The sequence below is a fragment of the Thalassophryne amazonica genome, chromosome 11 (genome assembly GCF_902500255.1).
Source record: "Thalassophryne amazonica chromosome 11, fThaAma1.1, whole genome shotgun sequence".
NCBI lineage: Eukaryota > Metazoa > Chordata > Actinopteri > Batrachoidiformes > Batrachoididae > Thalassophryne > Thalassophryne amazonica.
This window is the reverse complement of record NC_047113.1, coordinates 110371102-110392501: the sequence shown is the minus strand read 5'-3', so window position 1 is coordinate 110392501 and position 21400 is coordinate 110371102. Positions and strand designations below refer to the sequence as shown.

The window sequence follows — 21400 nt, the reverse complement described above, 5'->3', positions numbered from 1 at the left end:
TTTCTGGTTATTTTAGCGCTGGGTTCAGTCAGACGCAGGTCCGCTTCTCAACCCGCGTCGACACATAACATTCTGGCCAACTTTGGAGAGCAATATAGCCTAGCCAAATTAAGTGAAACCCCTCAAACGTAGTATCCTAGGCAAAATCATACTGGAAAAGTCATATCTGGCATCAAAACAATGATATCTGGCTTCATTTTTTATCCAACTGTTCTTAAAAACTGCCAAAACGGTATATTTTCTAAACGAGGTCTTACTTTGAGCATGCACTGGGTCAAAATGGATAAATACCCACACTTCTCTTTACAGGCATAGACTCTCATGAACTAGTTCCAATGCCAGAATGTTTCAATTTTGCATTTCAGCTTAAATTTTGCTTGCAAGAGAAAAACTGAAGTTACACATTTCGATTTTTTGCAAAAATACCCCATAATTGACCACAAAAATCACCAGTTGAGCAATTGATAAAAAATTGGAAATTTCAACCATGCAATTATATGGATTTAAAGATTATATATACTAAATTTCAAGTTTGGGCAAGAAATATTAATATATTTTTAATTTTTCAGAAAAGTTATAATTTTTATGAATAGAGATCCAACAACACATGATATACAATGTCATGTAATCTAAAAATACTTTCAAGGTTTACCTGAATGATTCATTCCTTATATTTATTTAATAGTTAAATACACAGTGAACAAGTAATATTTCCTACATAATCTTTAAAATGCACATATTTGCAAACAGAGTGCTCTTAATCTAGGTATACCATGTATACCAAACAAAGCCTCATGTCCAAAAACTATGTTCTTGGGTTATTTACAGGAAAACGTGTTTTCTGCAGACACAGCACAGGCAAAAAGGCTAATAGTCAATCAGCTACTGTAATAATATTTGTCATCAGTACGCATGTTATGAGTGTAAAAACCCTGGGAGAAGTGACTCAACTTTGTTCTGATCACTGTCATCAACAAAATTGTGAAAGCGAACTGTCTTACACAATGTCTTTGGATGACATCTTGCAAAGTCAACCCTAGAGCACATTTTACCTCCATGATTGATGCGAATATGATTAGGCAATGGTCAGAATTCCCAGAAATTCTTTGACCTATTTCTGGGAAACCAGGTTGAAATTAGGCTGTTCAGTTAATCCCACCTTCTGGGAAATTCTAAATATAGCCTGACCTTTTCTGGGAAATTGTGAAAATTATCATCATTTGGGTACCCTGTGCTGTTCACACAATATTGCCTATTGTAAAAAATAAAATAGAAATATTTCTTGCCCAAACTTGAAATTTAGTATATCTTTTGGCTGAAATGAAAAAAATGAAACATTCTGGTGTTGTAACTGATTCATGAGAGTCTATGCCTGTAAGGAAAAGAGTTGGCATTAATTTATTTTGACACAGTGCATGCTCAAAGTCAGACCTCGTTTAGAAAAAATACCATTTTTGGCAGTTTTTAAGAACAGTTGGATAAAAAATGAAGCCAGATATCATTGTTTTGATGCCAGATATGGCTTTTCCAGTATGATTTTTACCTAAAACGGAACGTTTGAAGGGTTTCACTTAATTTGGCTAGGCTATATTGCTCTCCAAAGTTGGCCAGAAAGAGCTTTTTTCAAATAAGAACAAAAATGCTGTGATTTTGAAACTGCTCCTGTGTTTAAAGTATTAGAGCTGGCTCATTAAAACTTGGGGTATTTCCATTTCTCTGGCAGGGGAACAAGTGCAATTTTTTTCTTTTTTTTTTCTGGAAGGCGTCATGTGGGGAATTTTTAAAATTTGACCCATTTGGCATGGAATGACCACGTATTATCTAATATTTTGGTGAAATAATTGTCCAGGGATATCATATAGTCACTCCACAGACTGATCAGTTTTTATGATGGTTCTGGGAGGTGCAGGTGTTAAAAACCCTGACCCATGCATCAGTATCAGTACAAGTATTATGCAGTATTTTTTTTCATTTTGTCAAGAATCGTTTGACTGCAGTAGTGAAGCTGAAGCTGATGTTTTCTTCATCTGTCTCCATCTTTATTATTTGGTGAATCCATAAATTCCATTGTCAAAGAAAATCAGGTATGATTTTTAGGCCATGTGGTGTGTTTCTGTGTCAGTGTGGAAGGTCAAGGACATGCCCATATTTCAGCCATCTGAGGCAGACAGGTGGTTTTGCTGCATTTCATTTAGCCCAGAAGTTGGACGTCATGAGTGTGAATGACATCACACCTGAGCTCAAAGTGACAAAACAACATGCCGTCCATCAAAGAGACCTCATGGAAGAGAACAGATGGCGCAGAAGGCACAAACTGATTTTCTGCTCGACATGCAACACAATGCAGCCAGTTACCATGTCATGACTGACGCACAGCCGGTGACCCCAAAGCGAGAATGTTAACACAACTCTCATTACCCAGGCTTGGGACTGGCACTCAGAATGCACTGGTTTTTCACCCCGTGTTGCTGCGATTGTCAGACAGAACTGTGTAGAAATCTAAATAACTAATACCTCATCTTTCACTTCCCTTTGATGTTTGGAGCGAACTCACAGAATGTGGAGTTCAAGGGAGTTCATGGGTTGGAGATATGAACCTTCCTACCTATGACCTCTGAGCAGAAATGAAGGCACTAGAAGTGGGGATTAGCTGGATGTCTGCATGGTTGCCATCCAGGACCCAAATAATGCATTGGATGCAGCAGCACATGACACCAGTGCTTTGTGTCGGACCTTGTAAATCAGTGGAAAGTCTATTGGTGATATTTCTTTAGTTTGTGTTGTTGCATGTTGTGACAGAAGCAGAAACACATAGTGGATTAGAAAACGTCTGAACTCAAAACAATGAAGTGTCAACCTTACAACGTGGAAATAAAGTTGACCAGAAATAAATAAATAAATAAATCACACAATATTTAGAGTTCATGCCATCTGCAATGAAACAGAAGACAAGTAAATGTTAAAATAACTGCATAATTTTTAAATGATAATTTTCCATACATCCTAACGTTTTCTGACTTGAGGTTGTAAAACCTGCAGCTTCTGATTTAGTCAGAGGTAATAAAAGCTGACGTTTGTGCAGACAGCACAGTGAGACGTGCAGGAAGCAGTTTTTGTTCCTGGATTTCAGAGTTCAGGATGAAGACACCTGGACTGTGCAGATGGAATCTTGCAGGATGTATTTTGTTGGTCCTTGCGGTGGCGTTGGGTCGCACCATGTAATGGTCTATGGATGCTGAACTGAAACCTACCTGTGATCTGGAGATCTCTGCTGTGGCTGAATCTTCTACCTGACCTTTGTAGAAGAAGTGTCCTTTACCTGAAAAAGAGGCAGAGTCCACATTTAGACCTCTTGTGTCCACGAGGAAACACAGCAAATCTCAGCAGACGTACCTGACAGCCAGCTGTCAATAAACAGTACAGAGACGGCAACGTTGTACCTCAGACCATCGATGGTGACGCCTCCCTGAGGAACAGTATCACATTACACGACACACACCTCATCGTGACCAAATACTTTACTGGGACATTTATACGTGTCATATTCTGACATATTTAACAGAACATAAAATGTTACACTGTGTTCACACAAACGTGTCCTTCTGGATCAACAAACCAGCTTCCTGCTGACTCATGTGCTTCTTGTGACATCTTGTTTGTGCAACAGTTACAGAAGCAGCAGAAGAAGTGATGTCATACTCACTGAAGGTGGGAGGAGCAATGTTGTTGGGGTGTGGTTACAGGCGGTCTCGGGCCACATAGAGTCTGCCACAAGTGACAAGTGACATGGAGTTGTGGTGTTAGCTCCCGGTGGGATGTTCCCACCGGGAGCTAACACCATCGTCCTTTTTAGTAAGATGCCCCACCTACATGTGTGACCATCATCATTTATGTAGGATGCCTCGCAAATAAGTGTAATAACCATTGTCCTTTTTGGGAGGATGTCACATCAAGAAATGTGACCATCGTCCTTTCTGCAGGACATCCCATCAAACAATCTAAAAATTGGCCCCAGGTTAAAAAATGTCAGAATTCTCCTTTGACTGGATTTGATCCAACACACTTGAGGCTACGCCCACATGTCACCTAACTGCAGTGGATAGATGGGTATGTAAAGGTGAGGATGAACCTATTATGGGCCTGAGTGGTTGCCATCCAGGAGCCAAAATGGTTGTGTAGCATGCTGGATGAACTAAACCGTGACACGGGCACCTCTCAGACCTCACATGAAACTAGTGAAGTCTAATTTAATTGTGGTCATTTTTCAAAAATAAGGACTTTATGAAGAAGACATTCAATTAATTACATTTTATGTAGCGCCAAATCGCAACAAAGGTGCATCAAGACGCTTCACACGTGTAAGGTCTAACCTTACCAACCCCTAGAGCAAGAACACAGGTGACAGTGGCAAGATAAAACTCCCTCTGATGATACTGAGGAAGAAACCTGAAGCAGACCAGACTCAGAGGGGTGACCCTCTGCTTAGGCCATTCTAACAGTTCCAAGGTTTTTACAAACCTGAAGAAACAAAAAACATGAAATCAATACAACATGACACAATAAAAAAAGAATATGTATTTGATGAGAAGTCCATGCAGGCGGTTATGCCACAGGCAGGTGTCATCCAGCGGTCCTCATGCCGTCAGTGGGCCTGTTCCCACGGCAACATTCATTACAAACACAGACTGCAGTGTGTCAGTCCAGCACCCTGTGTTCAGTAAACATCCCGCTATCCGTACCTCAGACAGAGAGAAAAAGAGCAGAATCAACCTCCATTTCCATTTTGTTCCAAATGTAATTGTTTTAACAGTTTTTTGTTTTGTATTTTGTTTTTTAGTGATCTTTGATGTGAGGCACTTTAAACCGCCTTGTTTTTAGTTGCTGGATATTTAATAATGGATATTGCTGGAAATGTTTGACCTTTTAGAGCTCTTTAAGGTGGCCTGTGTTGCCTCACAGTAAGAAGGACAACGGGTTGCTTCTTGCCTGGTCCTTTCTGTGTGGAGGTTGCATGTTGTCCCCGTGTTCACGTGGGTTCCCTCCAAGTTTCTCCCCCATTGAAATTGAGATCAATTGTTGACTCTAAATTGTCTGTAGGTTGAATGTGTTTTTGTCTATATGTGTTCCTGTGACAGACTGGCGTCCTGTCCAGGGTGGACCCTGCCTCTCTCATCTTATGACTGCTGGGATAGGCTCCAGCGTCCCGTGACCCTTAATCAGAATTTAATTTATTGCCAAGTAAGTTTGCACATATTTGTTCTGGTGTTGTCACTGCATAAACAATAAGAAAAGAAACACTTTGTAAGAAGTAAAAGAGTCAAATAGACAAAACTATATTCACTGTTAAATAAATAAAATGTAGTGGAGTGGGGCTGTGCAAAAACAGGCGCTTGGAGTACAGATGTACAGTACCTTTCAGTGCAGGGATCGGTACCATGTGGCAGTGGGTGGGTGCGGGGGGGGGATAGTGGGGGTCTCTGGCATTATTTATAAGTCTAGCTGTAGACGGAAAGAAGCTGTTTTGTGTCTTGAGGTTTTGGTCCTGATGGACCTACACCAGTTAAAGACAACCTACTCCAATTAAAGATGACCTACAACAGGGGCGGCCAAGTTCGGTCCTCGAGAGCCACATTCCTGACACTCTTAGTTGTATCCCTGCTCCAACACACCTGAATCCAATGAAAGGCTCATTAAAAGTCTGCTAACGAGTCTTTCATTGGATTCAGGTGTGTTGGAGCAGGGATACAGCTAAGAGTGTCAGGAATGTGGCTCTCGAGGACCGAACTTGGCCACCCCTGACCTACAATTAAAGACAACCTATCGCAGATATGGCCTATTACAGTTAAATATGATCTAAAGTTAAAGACAACCAATTGCTTTTAAAGACAACCAACTCCATTTAAAGACAACCTACTCCATTAAAGATGGCCTACTACAGTTAAAGATGACCTACAGTTAAAGATGACCTACAGTTAAAGATGACCTACAGTTAAAGACAACCCATTGCTTTTAAAGACAACCAACTCCATTTAAAGACAACCTACTGCAATTAAAGGTGGTCTACTACAGTTAAAGATAACCTACAGTTAAAGACAACCTGTCGCAGTTAAAGACGACCTACTCCAATTAAAGATGGCCTACTATAGTTAAAGACGACCTACTCCAATTAAAGGTGGCCTATTACAGTTAAAGATGACCTAAAGTTAAAGACAACCCATTGCTTTTAAAGACAACCAACTCCATTTAATGACAACCTACTGCAATTAAAGGTGGCCTACGACAGTTAAAGATGACCAACAGTTAAAGACAACCTGTTGCAGTTAAAGACGACCTACTCCAATTAAAGGTGGCCTACGACAGTTAAAGATGACCTAAAGTTAAAGCCAACCCATTGCTTTTAAAGACAACCAACTCCATTTAAAGACAACCTACTCCAATTAAAGGAGGCCTACTACAGTTAAAGATGACCTACAGTTAAAGACAACCTGTCGCAGTTAAAGACGACCTACTCCAATTAAAGTTGGTCCTTTCTGTATGAAGTTTGCATGTTCTCCTTGTGTTTTAATGGGTTCCTTCCAGGTTCTCTGACTTCCACTCACGTCCAAAGATATTGGGCCTCATATACAAAGCGTGCTTACGCACAAAAACCTGGCATACGTCTGTCTCCATGCCAACGTTTAGATGTACCAAAAGTGAAATGACCGTGGAAATGTGCAGTGCGTCACTGGCTAGCGTATGTCAGGATTGGGCTTTGTTTACCGTGCCTCTTGTCGTGGTTTGTTGGTTCTGTGGGGTTTTGTCTCTTGTTGGGGTTTTCCTGTTGGGTCCCTCTGTGCCTTTCTCTCTTGTCTGTCTCTGCTTACTCTTGGTGGTGGGTGTTTCTCCCTCTCTCTGGCCACACCTTCCTTCTGGTTCACTCCACGCACACCTGTTCCTCATCAACACCTCATCACTGGGGTGTATTTAGGCCTCTCTGATCCTCTTGTCTTTTGCCAGATTGATGCGCCTAGTGCATTCTCTCCAGCTCTGTTTGTATTCTCGACCTGCTTGCCTCTGGTGTTTTCTGACCACTTGCCTGTATCCTCGACCACGCCTAGCCTGATGTCTTTGGTTTTGTTATTCCTGTTGGACTGCTTTACTGTGTACCGAACCCCGTTTACTGTTTCAGTAAACTGCTTTCACATACAGAGCTTGTTGTTTGAGTCCTGCATTTGCGTCCAGCCGTTCCTGCTATCTTGGTCTGATAGATCAATCTGGCCAACAAAGGACGCAGCGGACTCCACGTTGTTCCAGTTTGCAGTACACCTCCACAGTAAGCAGCTTGCCCAGCAAGAGGATCGGCTCACTGCTCTCTGCACTGGCCTCGGTGAGCTAGCTCAGCGACAGGATGCCTTCAATACCTCTGTAAGTTCTCAGTTAGAACAACTCCTGTCAAAGATTCCAATTCAGGCCAGCCCGGACCTGGCAAAGGGCACGCCCTGCTCTTTGTCACCACTTCCGCCTGCGTCCTCCACGGCCTCCGTACAGGATGCCGCCATCTGCACCCAACTTTCCAGTCCAGAGCGCTTCACTGGTGAGACGGGGGACGTCATGCCTTTTATCACGCAATGTGAGCTGCATTATGAGCTAATGTCCAGTATGTTTCCGTCAGACAGGATGAAGATAGCATACATGATCTCCCACCTGTCCGGCTGGGCTGCGGCGTGGGCTACCGCTGAGTGGAGCCGACACTTGCCATCTTGCTACTCCCTCTGAGCATTCACAGCAGCGCTTCAGCAGGTATTCCAGCATACGTCTCCGGGATGCGAGGCGGCGCACTCCCTATTGAGGCTAAAGCAGGGCACTCGCCGGGCAGCTGACTACGCAGTGGACTTCCGCATTCTTGCCACTAAAAGCGAGTAGAATCCAGCCGCACTTCAGGGTGTTTTCTTTCAGGGTCTGGCTGCAGAAATTCAAGATCAGCTTATCGCCATTGAGCTACCCGAAACCTGGACGAGCTGATCGCCCTGGCTATCTGGATCGACCGGCGTCTGGCAGAACGGCCGCGGCGCGAACCTCGTCATCTGCTCCGGAGCTCCTCCTTGTCGCACTCGAATCGTACTCCAATCCACCATACTGACATCATCGACGCTTCTCCTGGAACCGAAAAACCGATGCAGCTCGGCCGCTCGCATCTGTCACAAGAGGAACGCCAACGCAGACGGAATGACGGCCTCTGTTTTTACTGTGGCCAGTCGGGTCATGTGATCACTCATTGTCCAGTCAGGGATGCCTCTGCAAGGTCCCGAGCCTCCGTGCGGGAGAGTCACAGTTCAATTTCTCTCTCAGGCTCTCAGAATGCTATTCCAGCCAAACTGGAAACTGATCAGGACATTAAAACGGTGCATGCATTTGTGGACTCTGGCTCTGATGCTAACTTAATGCTATCCTCGCTCGCCAGGTCCCTGCACTTAGATTGTTTCGTCTTTCACAACCTGTGGTGGTCAGGGCAGTGGATGGCCACGAACTCGGCCAAATCACACACAGAACCCAGTCAGTCCATCTCAGTATAAATCAATCAATCAATCAATCAACTTTTTTCTTATATAGAGCCAAATCACAACAAACAGTTGCCCCAAGGCACTCCATATTGTAAGGCAAGGCCATACAATAATTATGAAAAACCCCAACGGTCAAAACGACCCCCTATGAGCAAGCACTTGGCCACAGTGGGAAGGAAAAACTCCCTTTTAACAGGAAGAAACCTCCAGCAGAACCAGGCTCAGGGAGGGGCAGTCTTCTGCTGAGACTGGTTGGGGCTGAGGGAAAGAACCAGGAAAAAGACATGCCGAGAAGGGGGGCAGAGATCGATCACTAATGATTAAATGCAGAGTGATGCATACGGAGCAAAAAGAGAAAGAAACAGTGCATCATGGGAACCCCCCCACAGTCTACGTCTAAAGCAGCATAACCAAGGGATGGTCCAGGGTATTTGTATACTTGGATGATATTTTGATGTTTTCTCCCGACCTAGAAACACACACTGAGCATGTACGGACTGTGTTGCAAACTCTCTTACGAAACGACTTGTATGTCAAGGCCTAGAAATGTGAATTTCATAAATCCACAGTGTCGTTTTTGGGGTTCGTAATCACTGAGGGGAAGATCCAAATGGACCCCGACAAAGTGGCAGCAGTATGTGATTGGGCGGTACCTAGTTGTCGCAAGGACGTTCAGAAATTTTTGGGCTTTGCCAACTTCTATCGCAAGTTCATCCGAAACTTTAGTTCTGTGGCTGCACCCCTTTACCATGTGACCTCATCATTACGGACATTCAAGTGGACTCCGGAGTGTGACGAGGCCTTCAAGGTCCTTAAGCAACGGTTTACCGAAGTCCCCGTGCTACTCCTTCCTGACCCCGCACGGCAGTTCGTGGTAGAAGTCGATGTTTCGGATGTGGGTTTGGGAGCCATCCTGTCCCAGACGTGCCCTGCAGACAGACGGCTTAATCCATGTGCCTTCCTGTCTCGCAAATTATCATCTGCTGAGCGCAATTATAGCATTGGCGACCGGGAACTGCTAGCGGTTAAGGTGGCCTTGGAGGAGTGGTGACACTGGCTCGAAGGGGCACAAATGCTGTTTTTGGTTTACACGGATCATAAGAATCTGGCTTATTTACGGACAGCGAAATGTCTGAACGCTCGTCAGGCACGTTGGGCCATCTTCTTCAGTCGATTCGATTTCGTCATTACTTACCGACCTGGGTCGAAGAACGGCAAGCCTGATGCATTATCAAGGAAGTACGATAACTCCGACGTGCCGGTGGATCCGCGTAACATTCTACCTTCTTCTTGTTTTGTTTCTGCCATTACGTGGGAGACTGAATCTCGTGTTAGAGCCGCTCTGGAGACAACATCCATCCTGGCCGATTGTCCAACAGGGAAGTTGTTTGTTCCAGATTCTCTTAGGAGGGAGGTCATTGAATGGGGTCACAGTAATCAGTTTTCTTGCCACCCGGGTATTAAGAAGACTATGTTCGTGCTTCAACAACGGTTTTGGTGGACACATATGTTTGATGATGTTACCGAGTTTGTAAATGCCTGTCAGGTCTGTGCCATGCATAAATCCTCAACTCACCCTCCTGCTGGGGCACTATTACCACTGTCTATTCCCAGACAACCATGGACACATATTTCATTGGACTTTGTCACTGGACTCCCTTCTTCCAAAGGACATACGGTAATATTGACTGTTGTTGATCGTCTTTCCAAGATGTGTAATTTTGTGCCCCTGCCAAAGCTGCCTTCTGCCAAGGAACTGACAGAGATCATGCTCACTCATGTATTTCGTCTCCATGGTTTTCCTCAGGACATTGTCTCTGACCGGGGTCCACAGTTTGTTTCTGGGTTCTGGAGGGAATTCTGCTGTCTCCTCTGAGCCACCTCCAGTTTAACATCTGGCTACCATCCACAGGCTAACGGTCAGACTGAACGTATGAACCAAGAGTTAGAAAAGGGTCTTCGTATTCTCTGTTCTCAGCACCCGTCCACGTGGTCCACTCAGTTATCATGGATTGAATTAGCACACAATAGTCTGCCATCTGCGTCTTCTGGGTTTTCACCATTTCATGTTGTCTTTGGTCACCAGCCTTCTTTGTTTCCACCAACTGTTCTTCGATCCCCAGTTCCGTCAGCACTCAGTCTGGTCGTTAGGTGCCAATGAACCTGGGAGCGGGCTCGGCGAGCCCTTAGTCATTCCGCGGCTCTCTACAAAAGGGCGGCTGACTGTAAACGTTCAGCAGCTCCTGATTACTCTGTAGGTCAGAAGGTTTGGTTATACACCCGCAATTTGCCTCTTCGTGGGTCTCCTCGTAAGCTGTCTCCCAGGTTCATTGGTCCATTCCCCATCACTAAGGTCGTCAATCCTGTTTCGGTTCGGCTCCGGTTACCCAACTCTATGCGCATTCACCCCACTTTTCATGTCAGTCACGTTAAGCCTGTTCCTCATCAACACCTCATCACCGGGGTGTATTTAGGCCTCTCTGATCCTCTTGTCTTTTGCCAGATTGATGCACCTAGTGCCTTCTCTCCAGCTCTGTTTGTATTCTCGATCTGCTTGTCTCTGGTGTTTTCTGACCACTTGCCTGTATCCTCGACCATGCCTAGCCTGATGTCTTTGGTTTTGTTATTCCTGTTGGACTGCTTTACTGTGTACCGAACCCCGTTTACTGTTTCAGTAAACTGCTTTCACATACAGAGCTTGTTGTTTGAGTCCTGCATTTGCGTCCAGCCATTCCTGCTATCTTGGTCTGATAGCGTACACACATTTCTACAGGTGGTGTTCCTCTGCCAACACATAGTGATGCTGGGAAATGTTAATAGTGTGAAAACAAGAAGTCAGAGTGCTGTGCACATCAGAGACACATTTATAAACAATTAACACACCCATGTGTTTGCAATTATATGGATGGATATAAAACCATGCGCAAAGTGATGGTAAAATGGCACTATAACAGTGGCTACGTTAGTGTCAGAGGACCTTGTAAATGGTGCAATCTGACGTGAGCACGTATTCAGTGAACACAAGAATTTACTTGCAAATGACAATAATTGGCTCATAAACCAATTTCGATTACCAAGGCCACCATTACTGGAGTTGCGCGCAGAACTGTGGCCGGCCCAGAGCGCACTACGGCGAGGAGCCAGGGATTGTCTGTGCCCAGGTGCTGACCACACTGGACTTCCTGGAAACAGGGGCATTCCAGTGTGAGCTGGCCGATCAGTTAGGAGTGTGCCAGTCAACCTTGAGCCAAGCCATGCCAACTGTGTGCAACACAATCATCCGAATGTCATCAGGTACATCACATTCCAATATTAAAGTGCCATTTGCAGCAAGAGCTGGTTTCAGTTGGAGCTATTGGCTGCACACATGTTCACATATGTGATATGCAAATGCGCATCAGGCTGGTTGGTGGCTGGCACGGTGCATGGTGGCAGCTGTATTTGTGTAATTAATCTGAATGTAAACCAGCGCAGCCACATTTGGGCATGTGCGCATTCAAATATGTTTTTTTTTTTCTTTTTTTTTTGCTTGATGGTGAGCTGCAGAGCTTCTTAACAGGCTTCCTGTGTTCAGTATTTACCAATAAACGCATGTGTAAGTTGTGATGTCACACAGTCAGTGGAGGCGCACCTCACCTTTTAAAGCTCACAGCTGTTGGCCTCACACACACACACACACACACACACACACACACACACACACACACACACACACACACACACACACACACACACACACACACACACACACGCTCCGTAGCGCCCACAAACATTTTTCCAGTTTCATGATTAATCCGTTTAACAGTGCAATGAATAAACTCCCCCTCCATGTCTCCACATAACTTCCAGTTGTCTATAGTATCTTTTCTGTGTTCATGTTGTCTGATGTGACGTTGTGGGGAATCCCTGCTCAAAGGGCTTATTTACATGAAACTGCATATTTAAATGGGGTGTGGCCAGGGAGGAGTTTGGTTCCATGTTCAATGCCACATTCAGTGGGATGTACAAACGGAACGTGGACCAATGCCTATGCACACATTGATACATCTGAATATTTTTGTGCTTACATCAGTTTCTGGGTTTTGGTGTATGCCATGTTTTAGTAGGAAATCCATGCAAGTCTTTCTACATGAGGCCCCTGCAAGTTTGGTGAACTGGAGACTCTAAAGCAGGGCTATTCAACTGGTGGCCCATTTACCCATAAATAATAATAAATACACGATCAAAAGCCGCTACAAAGCGCATTCGCCAATTTTCGGCATTTTACGACACTTTGTGGCGCTTTGCGGCACATTGAGTCCTTTACGGCATGTCAGCAGTGTTTCCAAACAGACACACCACAGGCATTGCTGGCACTCGAACAGTTGGTGGCAGTAATGTACCATCTCGGTTTGCAAACCGCCAGTAAACTCGAAGAAGACGACGACGACAACGATGACAGGGCGCATTCACAGGAGAAGAGACGTAAAGTTGACAACAAAATTAGAAGATTTAATAATGACTGGCCTGGTAAATATGTGCATGTAGAAAATGCCGAAGGCAATCCTATGTGCCTGCTGTGTTCTGACTGTTGCTCGGTGAATAAGGAATATAACATGCGGAGGCACTTCACTCCTGTTTTGACAATGAATATCCACCGGGTTCTGATGCTCATCAAATAAAAATAAAAGGACTTAATCTGAACTACAAGCGAAGCACTGCAATCTTCTCCCATAGCTGCACTCTGCAACAACAGCAGCAACAGAACATCCCTGCGTGTTCTTGCTAAAAAGAAAATGCCGACTGACTCTGAAACAGTGAAAGAATGCGTCTTAGCTGCTGTCGACGAGCTGGAACAGCAGGTAGTGTCTTCAATCAAGTCAATGTTTTAGCCACCCCTTACCAAAAAGTAGTATATGCAAGTATGTTTCAAGTATACTTCTAGTTTACTTTTTATATACTTATCAGTACTATTTTTTGGTAAGGGACAGACGTTTTTGAGACTCTTCTCAGTTGAAGAAAGCTGAATTCATGTCGCTGGCTGTGGATGAGTCAACTGACAGCTCTGATACAGCACAACTTTGTATGTGCGGTTTTTCAACGGTGACTGTTTGAAGGAGGATCTGTTGGGCCTAATTCCAATGGAAGGACAAACAACAGGGGAAATAATTTTCCAAAAGATTATTGCTCTTTTTTTAAGACAATGGACTGGACCTGGAGCGTATTAACCTGCTGGTTACAGATGGAGCTCCCTCAATGGCAGGAAGGGTCAAAGGACTGTCTGCACGACCATCTGCTGTTGCACCAAAACTACAGTCTGTCCACTGTCTCGTTCACCAGAGTGTCCTCTGCTCTCAGCTTAGTGCTGAGTTGAAAAGTACCATGGACTCTGTGATTGCTGCAGTGAACTTTATCAGAGCAACATCCAGTCTTCAGCACAGGTTGTTTCGCACACGACTTGTTGGTTTGTCAGCTGAGCACTCTGACCTACTGTTACACAACGTCAGGTGGTCTGTGAACTGAGGGAGGAAATGATCACCTTTCTATGTGAATGCAAGCACAAGAAGGCTGAAACATTTCTGACAAAAATGCTGGATGAGAAATTTGTTTCAGAAATGTGCTTTTTAAGTGATATCATGCATCATTTGAATGGTCTTAATCTGAGTCTTCAGGGGATGATAAAACAGTGTCTGATGTGGTTGAAAAGCTGACTGCTTTTATATAAAAAAAGAAAAGAAAAAAAAAAGACATTTTCGCATGTGATCTTAATGACAGCCTGCTGCACTTTCCCACACTCAGTGACTTCATTAGTACATACTTTTGATGTTCTGTTAAGTTATAAAGGGAAAAAGAAATGCAGTAGCATTTGTCTCAATTGTACAACCGAGAGTAATAGTACAGGTCACGAGAATGTCCGGCCCACAGATCATAGTATTCTGACAAATTTGGGCCCCAGAAAAATATAGTTGAACCCCACTACCTGGGGATCACCATCACCCAGGATCTCAAGTGGGAGCTGAACATCAGCTCTCTCACCAACAGAGCACAACAGAGGTTGTGCTTTTTGCGGCAGCTAAGGAAGTTCAACCTGCCAAAACCAATGATGATGACCTTCTACACAGCCATCAATGAGTCCATCATCTCCTCCTCCATCACCATCTGGTACGCTGCTGCCACTGCTAAGAACAGGAGCAGACTGCAGCACATCATCCATGCAGCAGAGAAGGTGATCGACTGCAGTCTCCTCCAGGGCCTTGAGGTGAGCAAGGAAGATTGTGGCTGATCCCTCCCTCCCAGGACACAATCTTTTTGTCACCCTCCCCTCTGGCAGATGGCTGAGGTCCATCAGGACCAAAACCTAAACAGATACTTTCTGTCCACAGCTAGGATAATAAATAATGCCAGAGCCCCCCATTTATCCTGCTCCCCCCCACAAAGTACAGACTGATCATCCCTGTACTGTTCATCTGCCTGTCTGCACAGCCCCATTCCACCATATCTATTTGACAGTAAACATACTTTTGCCCATTTGTCTATTTGACTCCTTCCAGAAGTATTTTTTTCCTTTTCTTGTTATTTTTGTTTACGGAGGTGATGGTCTAGTGGTTAAAGCATTGGGTTTGAGACCAGAGGATCCTCAGTTCAAATCCCAGCCTGACTGGAAAATCACTAAGGGCCCTTGGGCAACATCCTTAATCCCCAAATTGCTCCCGGTGTGTAGTGAGCGCCTTGTATGGCAGCACCCTCACATCGGGGTGAATGTGAGGCATTATTGTAAAGCGCTTTGAGTGTCTGATGCAGATGGAAAAGCTCGATATAAATACAGTCCATTTATCATTTAGAAGTATTTTCTTTGATTGTTGTTTATACACCAATGACACCAGATCAAATACCTTGTATGTGAGAACCTACTTGGCAATAAATTCAGATCTGATCATTTCATTTTGACAGAACTGTAGCTGCTCCGGAGAGTCTCTTTATATAGTCTGCGTGAACTCTTGAGCTCTTACACACCTGAAAGTTGGAATGATACATTCTCATATTGGCCTCTGTGAGTTTAAACACAGAGTAAAAAAAGACAAAAAAAAAAAAAAAAAAAAAATCTCTACATCATGATGAATGAAATAAAAACATAAGAGCCATAATGATGTAGGGGAACAAGTAAATCTTCACTTTTACAGCCAGTTTCAGTCAGAGGATGAAGACATGAACATTTTTTTGGACGTCATTTCCATCAGTCTTTAAGAAACAAACAGTTTCCTGTGCAGTAAACCTGTATTCTGGAGGCACTTCTCAAAAACTGAGTGACTGCGCAAGGAGGAGACTGGTGAGGGAAGCCACCCAGACAGCTCTGCAGAAGTTCTAGGCTTCTGTGACTGGAGAAACTGTGTAAAGAGCAAGTACTTTTTCATGACCACTCAGCTTCAGAGAAGAGTGGAGCAGAGAAGGACTTTCATATAACAGAAAAGATCAAATCCAGATCATCGCCCATGTGCCTTCTGGTAAACAGCAGCACTTTCAGGTCTTTTTCTAAATCCTCCTCTATGCCACGTCATCTTGAAGCTGAAACTTATTGAACTGTTTAAAAACAATGTTCCTCATAGAAACACTGAAAGCGACTTACATATTTCACTTTCTACAGAATATGAATAAACAATTCAAGGAACCTGGAGGAAGCCGAGTGCATAAAGAATGAGAACACATGTGATCTGTGATCCCTGAGAAGGACCTTCTTCTGATGTGAGATTTTAATATGATGAAGCATGATGATTTTAAAATTGTGCACATCACACCATTAAATCGCTCAGAAGCATTTCAGGTGAGTTATGGCAGGATGACTCACCAAAGGCATGGACAGCAGGTCGTCACGGGTCACTCTGGCATCATCTCGAACACAGTCAAGCTGGTTGTCACCTTCAGTGTGGAGCTTAAAAAGCTGGACAGGTGGAGAAGTGTGACTGGCAACATGAAAGGAAGTGTACAGCAGCATCACAACAGACGTGGTGAGCCCAGACGTCAGTGAGGACAGTCCGAGCGTGAAACAGGTGGTGAGCTCGTCCACCTGCCTGAAGCCTGAACTGATTAGAAGCAGCTGGTTTAGCGGGTGAAAGGAAGAAGTACGCGGTCGGACTTTTACTCACTGAAGTTGGAGTTATCCACCTCTGCACAATACTACAAATAAAACAAAAGTAAATCAAGATCTGGGAGTAAGTTGATAAAATACCACCTCGTCGCAGGGCTGACATACGAGTTACATGTCAGTGGTAGTAAATCTTTTGCAATGAAAAATAACATGCAATGAAAAAACTGGCCAACTTCTGTACATTTACTTGCCAAATTGTCTTCTTTCAGCTGCTCCCACCACAGCAGATCATCCATCTATATCTATTTGACAGTAGACTTACCTTAACTTAGCCCCATCCTCCCTCACCACATCCATAAACCTCCTCTTTGACTTCCCTCTTCTCCTCCTGCCTAATGACTCCATCCTCAGCATCCTTCTCCCTATATACACTGAGTCCATCCTGCACATGTCCAAACCATCTCAGTCTCACCTTGTCTTCAAATCATCCTACTGATCCTGTCCCTCTGATATGTTCATTCCTAATCCTGTCCATCCTCGTCACTCCCAAAGAGAATCGCAACATCTTCAGCTCTGCGTCCTGTCTTTTTGTTAGTGCCACTGTCTGTTGTGCTGCCTTTATTTGCTGCACTTTGCTGCGGTGTCTGCCTCACTCGCCCTCCCTTCCTGTGTCTGCTGGAGCCACCTTTGGAACTGATTGGAGTCACCTGCTCACACTCATTAACCTCCTGTATAAGTACCTCATCTCTTCACGCTTTCAGGTGCCGGAAACTCAGTTGCCTTCAGGTTTCCTCGGCCTCATCTTTGCATTTTTTGTTCTCTGTTCCATTTTTTTTTTGGTAGCCACTCCTAACCCTTGTTTCCTGCGTCCTCAGTGCTCCCGGTTCCACCTGGTCCTGTTCTGTATTGGCTCCTGTCGGATTGTTTGGAAGTCGGTGTTTCTGCCTCCTGTTGCTCCAGCAGTCTCTCCCTCCTCCAGTGCTTGGCTTCTCGGCTTGTACCATTTGCAATATCACAATAAATCATTCTGTTTTTGTTCCTAAAACACTGTCACTGTCTTGTAAACTTTCCCCTTCACTCTTGCTGATATTCTTCAGACACAAATCACTCCTGCCATCTTTCTCCACCCTGCCTGCACTCTCTTCTTCACCTCTCTACCACACTCTCCATTACTTTGGACACTTGATAGACAGACTGACAGGGAGGCAGACAGACAGGGTGATTTCAGTATCAAAGATTCTACCGCTGTGCAGCACTAACAGCATCTGTAGGCTGGCTAGCAACCTTGTCAACCGAGTCAAAAGCTTTCAGACAAACCTCATTAGCAAGAAAAACCACTGCCAATATTCACTCACTCATCGTCAACTGCTTACTCCAATGAAGGGTCACGGGGGCCAATATTCAGGCTTGCATTCAATATGTGCTAGCAGAGCCATGATTCAGAACTGAATCCTGAAAACATTAATCTTTGAAAGCACCTTTCCCAGCACAGAGAGCAGTGTAACACCTCTGATTACTGCAGCCTGGGAGAATGAGCTTTTCATTCAGAGTGAGACAAAAAGTCCTACATTCCAGCTACAGAGCACAACCAGAAACCCCAGAGCAGAGAACTCGTGAAAAGTTCAAAGAGTATTTAATGGAACTGTAGCTGTTATGGTTTGGTATCCCTAAAAGTGAAGGTTGGACCCCATGATGCAGGTAGCCAGACACACGAGGATTGGGTGCAGAAATAAGGTGTTTGAATGTCCAAACGTGGCAGTGACAAAAACACTGATGTGTCAGAAATCCCAACTGTAACAAGAGTCCTGATGAACGGCCAAACAATGGACATCAAAAAGGGACGGTCAAAAACCGACAGTAAGCGGGAACCACATCCAAACATACAAGGGCCTAGTGAACTAACAAACAAAAGGTGACTGTCCAAAAAGCTGAGAGAGAGTGGTGAACGACTGGCAAGGAACATAAACCCAGGTGTGACTTAAATACAGGCTAGCTGATTACAACAGGCGTGAGGATTGTGTGAAGGAGAGGAAGCACAGGTGGAGAAAAAGGATCAAAGTGAAAAATAAAACTCAAAATACGTGACATCAAACCCAAGCGACAGGTTACAGATAACATCAGCCTGACAATAAAACAAACAGACAAGGTGGACAACAGAAACACTATAAATACAAGGAGAAAATAAAAGCACAAAAGAATCACAGTAGAGGCACAAGGGGCAGCGGTGAACATCTGTCAAACGCCACGCTCGGCTGCCCGGCGTTACACTGACACCCGAGTGCGGCCGCAACCCCGGAACTGAAGGGAAAACCAAGATAATAAACCTTAAAACAAACAATACACTCACACGCACGACAGACAAGGATGACATCGCACCTACATATAAATCAGGAGGGGCGCATGGGGAACCACATGGGCTCACATCCACACACACACAGACAGAGGAGGAGGACAGATAAGTCCCACACACATGCCTACACACACACACACAGGTCAGAAGAGAAGCCAACACACTTGTACCCTCACTCCCACATTCAATCACGACAGGCTAAACCACACACATCTTCACACACACGTTCTCACTCACAACGTCCACCCACCTATCCAGGGGTCCACACAGACACACACCCTGCACCGCTCCTTTCTGAACCGCAAAAAAGGGGTGTCTAAAAACAAGATAAAAACCTGAGTCTGAGGGAAAAGGTACTCAAAGATCCTTGAATTAAGATTGTTAAATCTAGAAATAAGCACTTAAACACTCTTAAAACAATTAAATTATGTAACACTTCTAAATCTTCTAAAAGTTGTTTTTTTTTTCTTGTAAGAATCAATGATCCAGCGCCACTAATAATGTCCATGTTGGTGCAGTGAACAAGGCAGCATGTCATACTAATAAAAAACATGCTAACAGGAATGAACAGAGTCGTCCTGACCAACAGGCGTCAGAATGATGAGCACGTACTTACATTCTGCATCGGTTCTATCAAACCCAGGTCAAACACCAAGAACCCGTCAATGCCCGCACTGATCTCCAGGGATTTCATTCTAAAACAGTGGAACAAAAACAAGTCACAGTTTAATTATCATGGTGAACATGACATGAATCATTTATCAATCCCAGTGTTTCCTTTCCTGTATGCTGATGATACTGTGTTTGATATGATGGATGACATCTTAGAGCACAGGGGTCACTGCTCATTTCCACTAAAGATGTAATGAATCACAGAACTCATGTCTCGGACTGCATTATTTTTCAGATTAGCAAAGAGAGACAGAAAGAGAGAAACAGAGAGACAGTGTGTGTAAAGAAAATAGGGTTCATTTGCACATGGTCCTGAATGAATAAGTCCAAGATGACCAATCATAAGACTCACAGCAGCAGATTTGACGTTGTATAAATGTGTGCAAACTCCTGATCATTCGCAAACAAATGTGCAACCCGATCTACTGATTGTGTGCACAGATGCCTGCATCTTTCAAAACAAAGTACAATAACATATTGTCCCTTTCCTATGTTTGCCATCATCAATATCTAATTTGGATATGTCTGCCTGACTATGAAAAATGCTGAGGTGAACATGTGCACATAGGTTAATTTTGCACACGTGATTTATCAAGCCAGAAAGCAACTTAAGGAGATCATGGCCTGATCTCCTGAAGTTGCACCTGCACATTTGTAAGCAGTCTGCTGAATGACCCAATGTGGATGGCAGACAGGCAGAAATGTGATTCAAAGTCACTCCTGGTGAGATGTCTGGGGTATGCATTTCTTTATATTCACTCAGCAATCTATATTATAATAGCCAAGTGGCCTCTATGTCTGTGAGTATGACTTTGATCACACAAAAACCAGGGAGAGCTGGCTTTTGTTGTTCAATATGTTTATGTATTAACGCTGCAAAACAGAAAGTTGCTAGGACAAATATTTTTGGAGAAGTAAGCAGTTTTAACTAACTGATGCTGTGCTGCAATGCACCATGGGAGTTTGGGGTTTTGAGGTTTTAAATGTTATTGTGGTTTAACAGTGTTGTTAGTGTTATTGATTTATTGTGATTTTGTAGTTCAACGTTGCTCTTACCATGAGTGACTTTAGTTTCGTGTTGTACCAAATGTGTAGTGGTTTTAATGTCTTCAGTCTTTTTGTCAAATTCAAAGCAACTGCTTACACCAGCCCTGCGTGTGTGCAACTCTGATCAGGGACAAACAGAGCACAGCTGACATTTGCTGTTTGGTATGCTTATGTATTTTGGGTCAAGGATGAACAGTGCCAAAATGGAACACTGATAGGAGTAATAGTTTTGAAGAAGCTAAGAATGTTAGCTAACATTACTAACTACATTTTGGACTCGCACGCATTTCCAGCAGGGGGCAGTAAATCACCTTTATATTAAAAGTGTGAGTGTAAATGCATATAATTGTAAATACGAGGGCTGTCAATAAAGTATAGGTCCTTTTTATTTTTTTCAAAAACTATATGGATTTCATTCATATGTTTTTACGTCAGACATGCTTGAACCCTCGTGCGCATGCGTGAGTTTTTCCATGCCTGTCGGTGACGTCATTCGCCTGTGAGCACTCCTTGTGGGAGGAGTCGTCCAGCCCCTCGTCGGAATTCCTTTGTCTGAGAAGTTGCTGAGACTGGCGCTTTGTTTGATCAAAATTTTTTCTAAACCTGTGAGACACATTGAAGTGGACACGGTTCGAAAAATTAAGCTGGTTTTTGGTGAAAATTTTAACGGCTGATGAGAGATTTTGAGGTGATACTGTCGCTTTAAGGACTTCCCACGGAGCGCCGTCG

At 44.0% G+C, this 21400-nt stretch overlaps 1 protein-coding gene across 1 annotated transcript in view; it reads right to left on the bottom strand.

Moving 5' to 3' along the window:
• Positions 1–21400, bottom strand: part of mlsl (malate synthase-like) — a 149644-nt gene that overhangs the window by 38097 nt on the left and 90147 nt on the right. Inside the window, 4 exon segments of the mRNA XM_034180985.1 lie at positions 3252–3319; positions 3394–3466; positions 16363–16455; positions 19569–19647. Coding sequence (XP_034036876.1) covers positions 3252–3319; positions 3394–3466; positions 16363–16455; positions 19569–19647 — 313 coding nt within the window.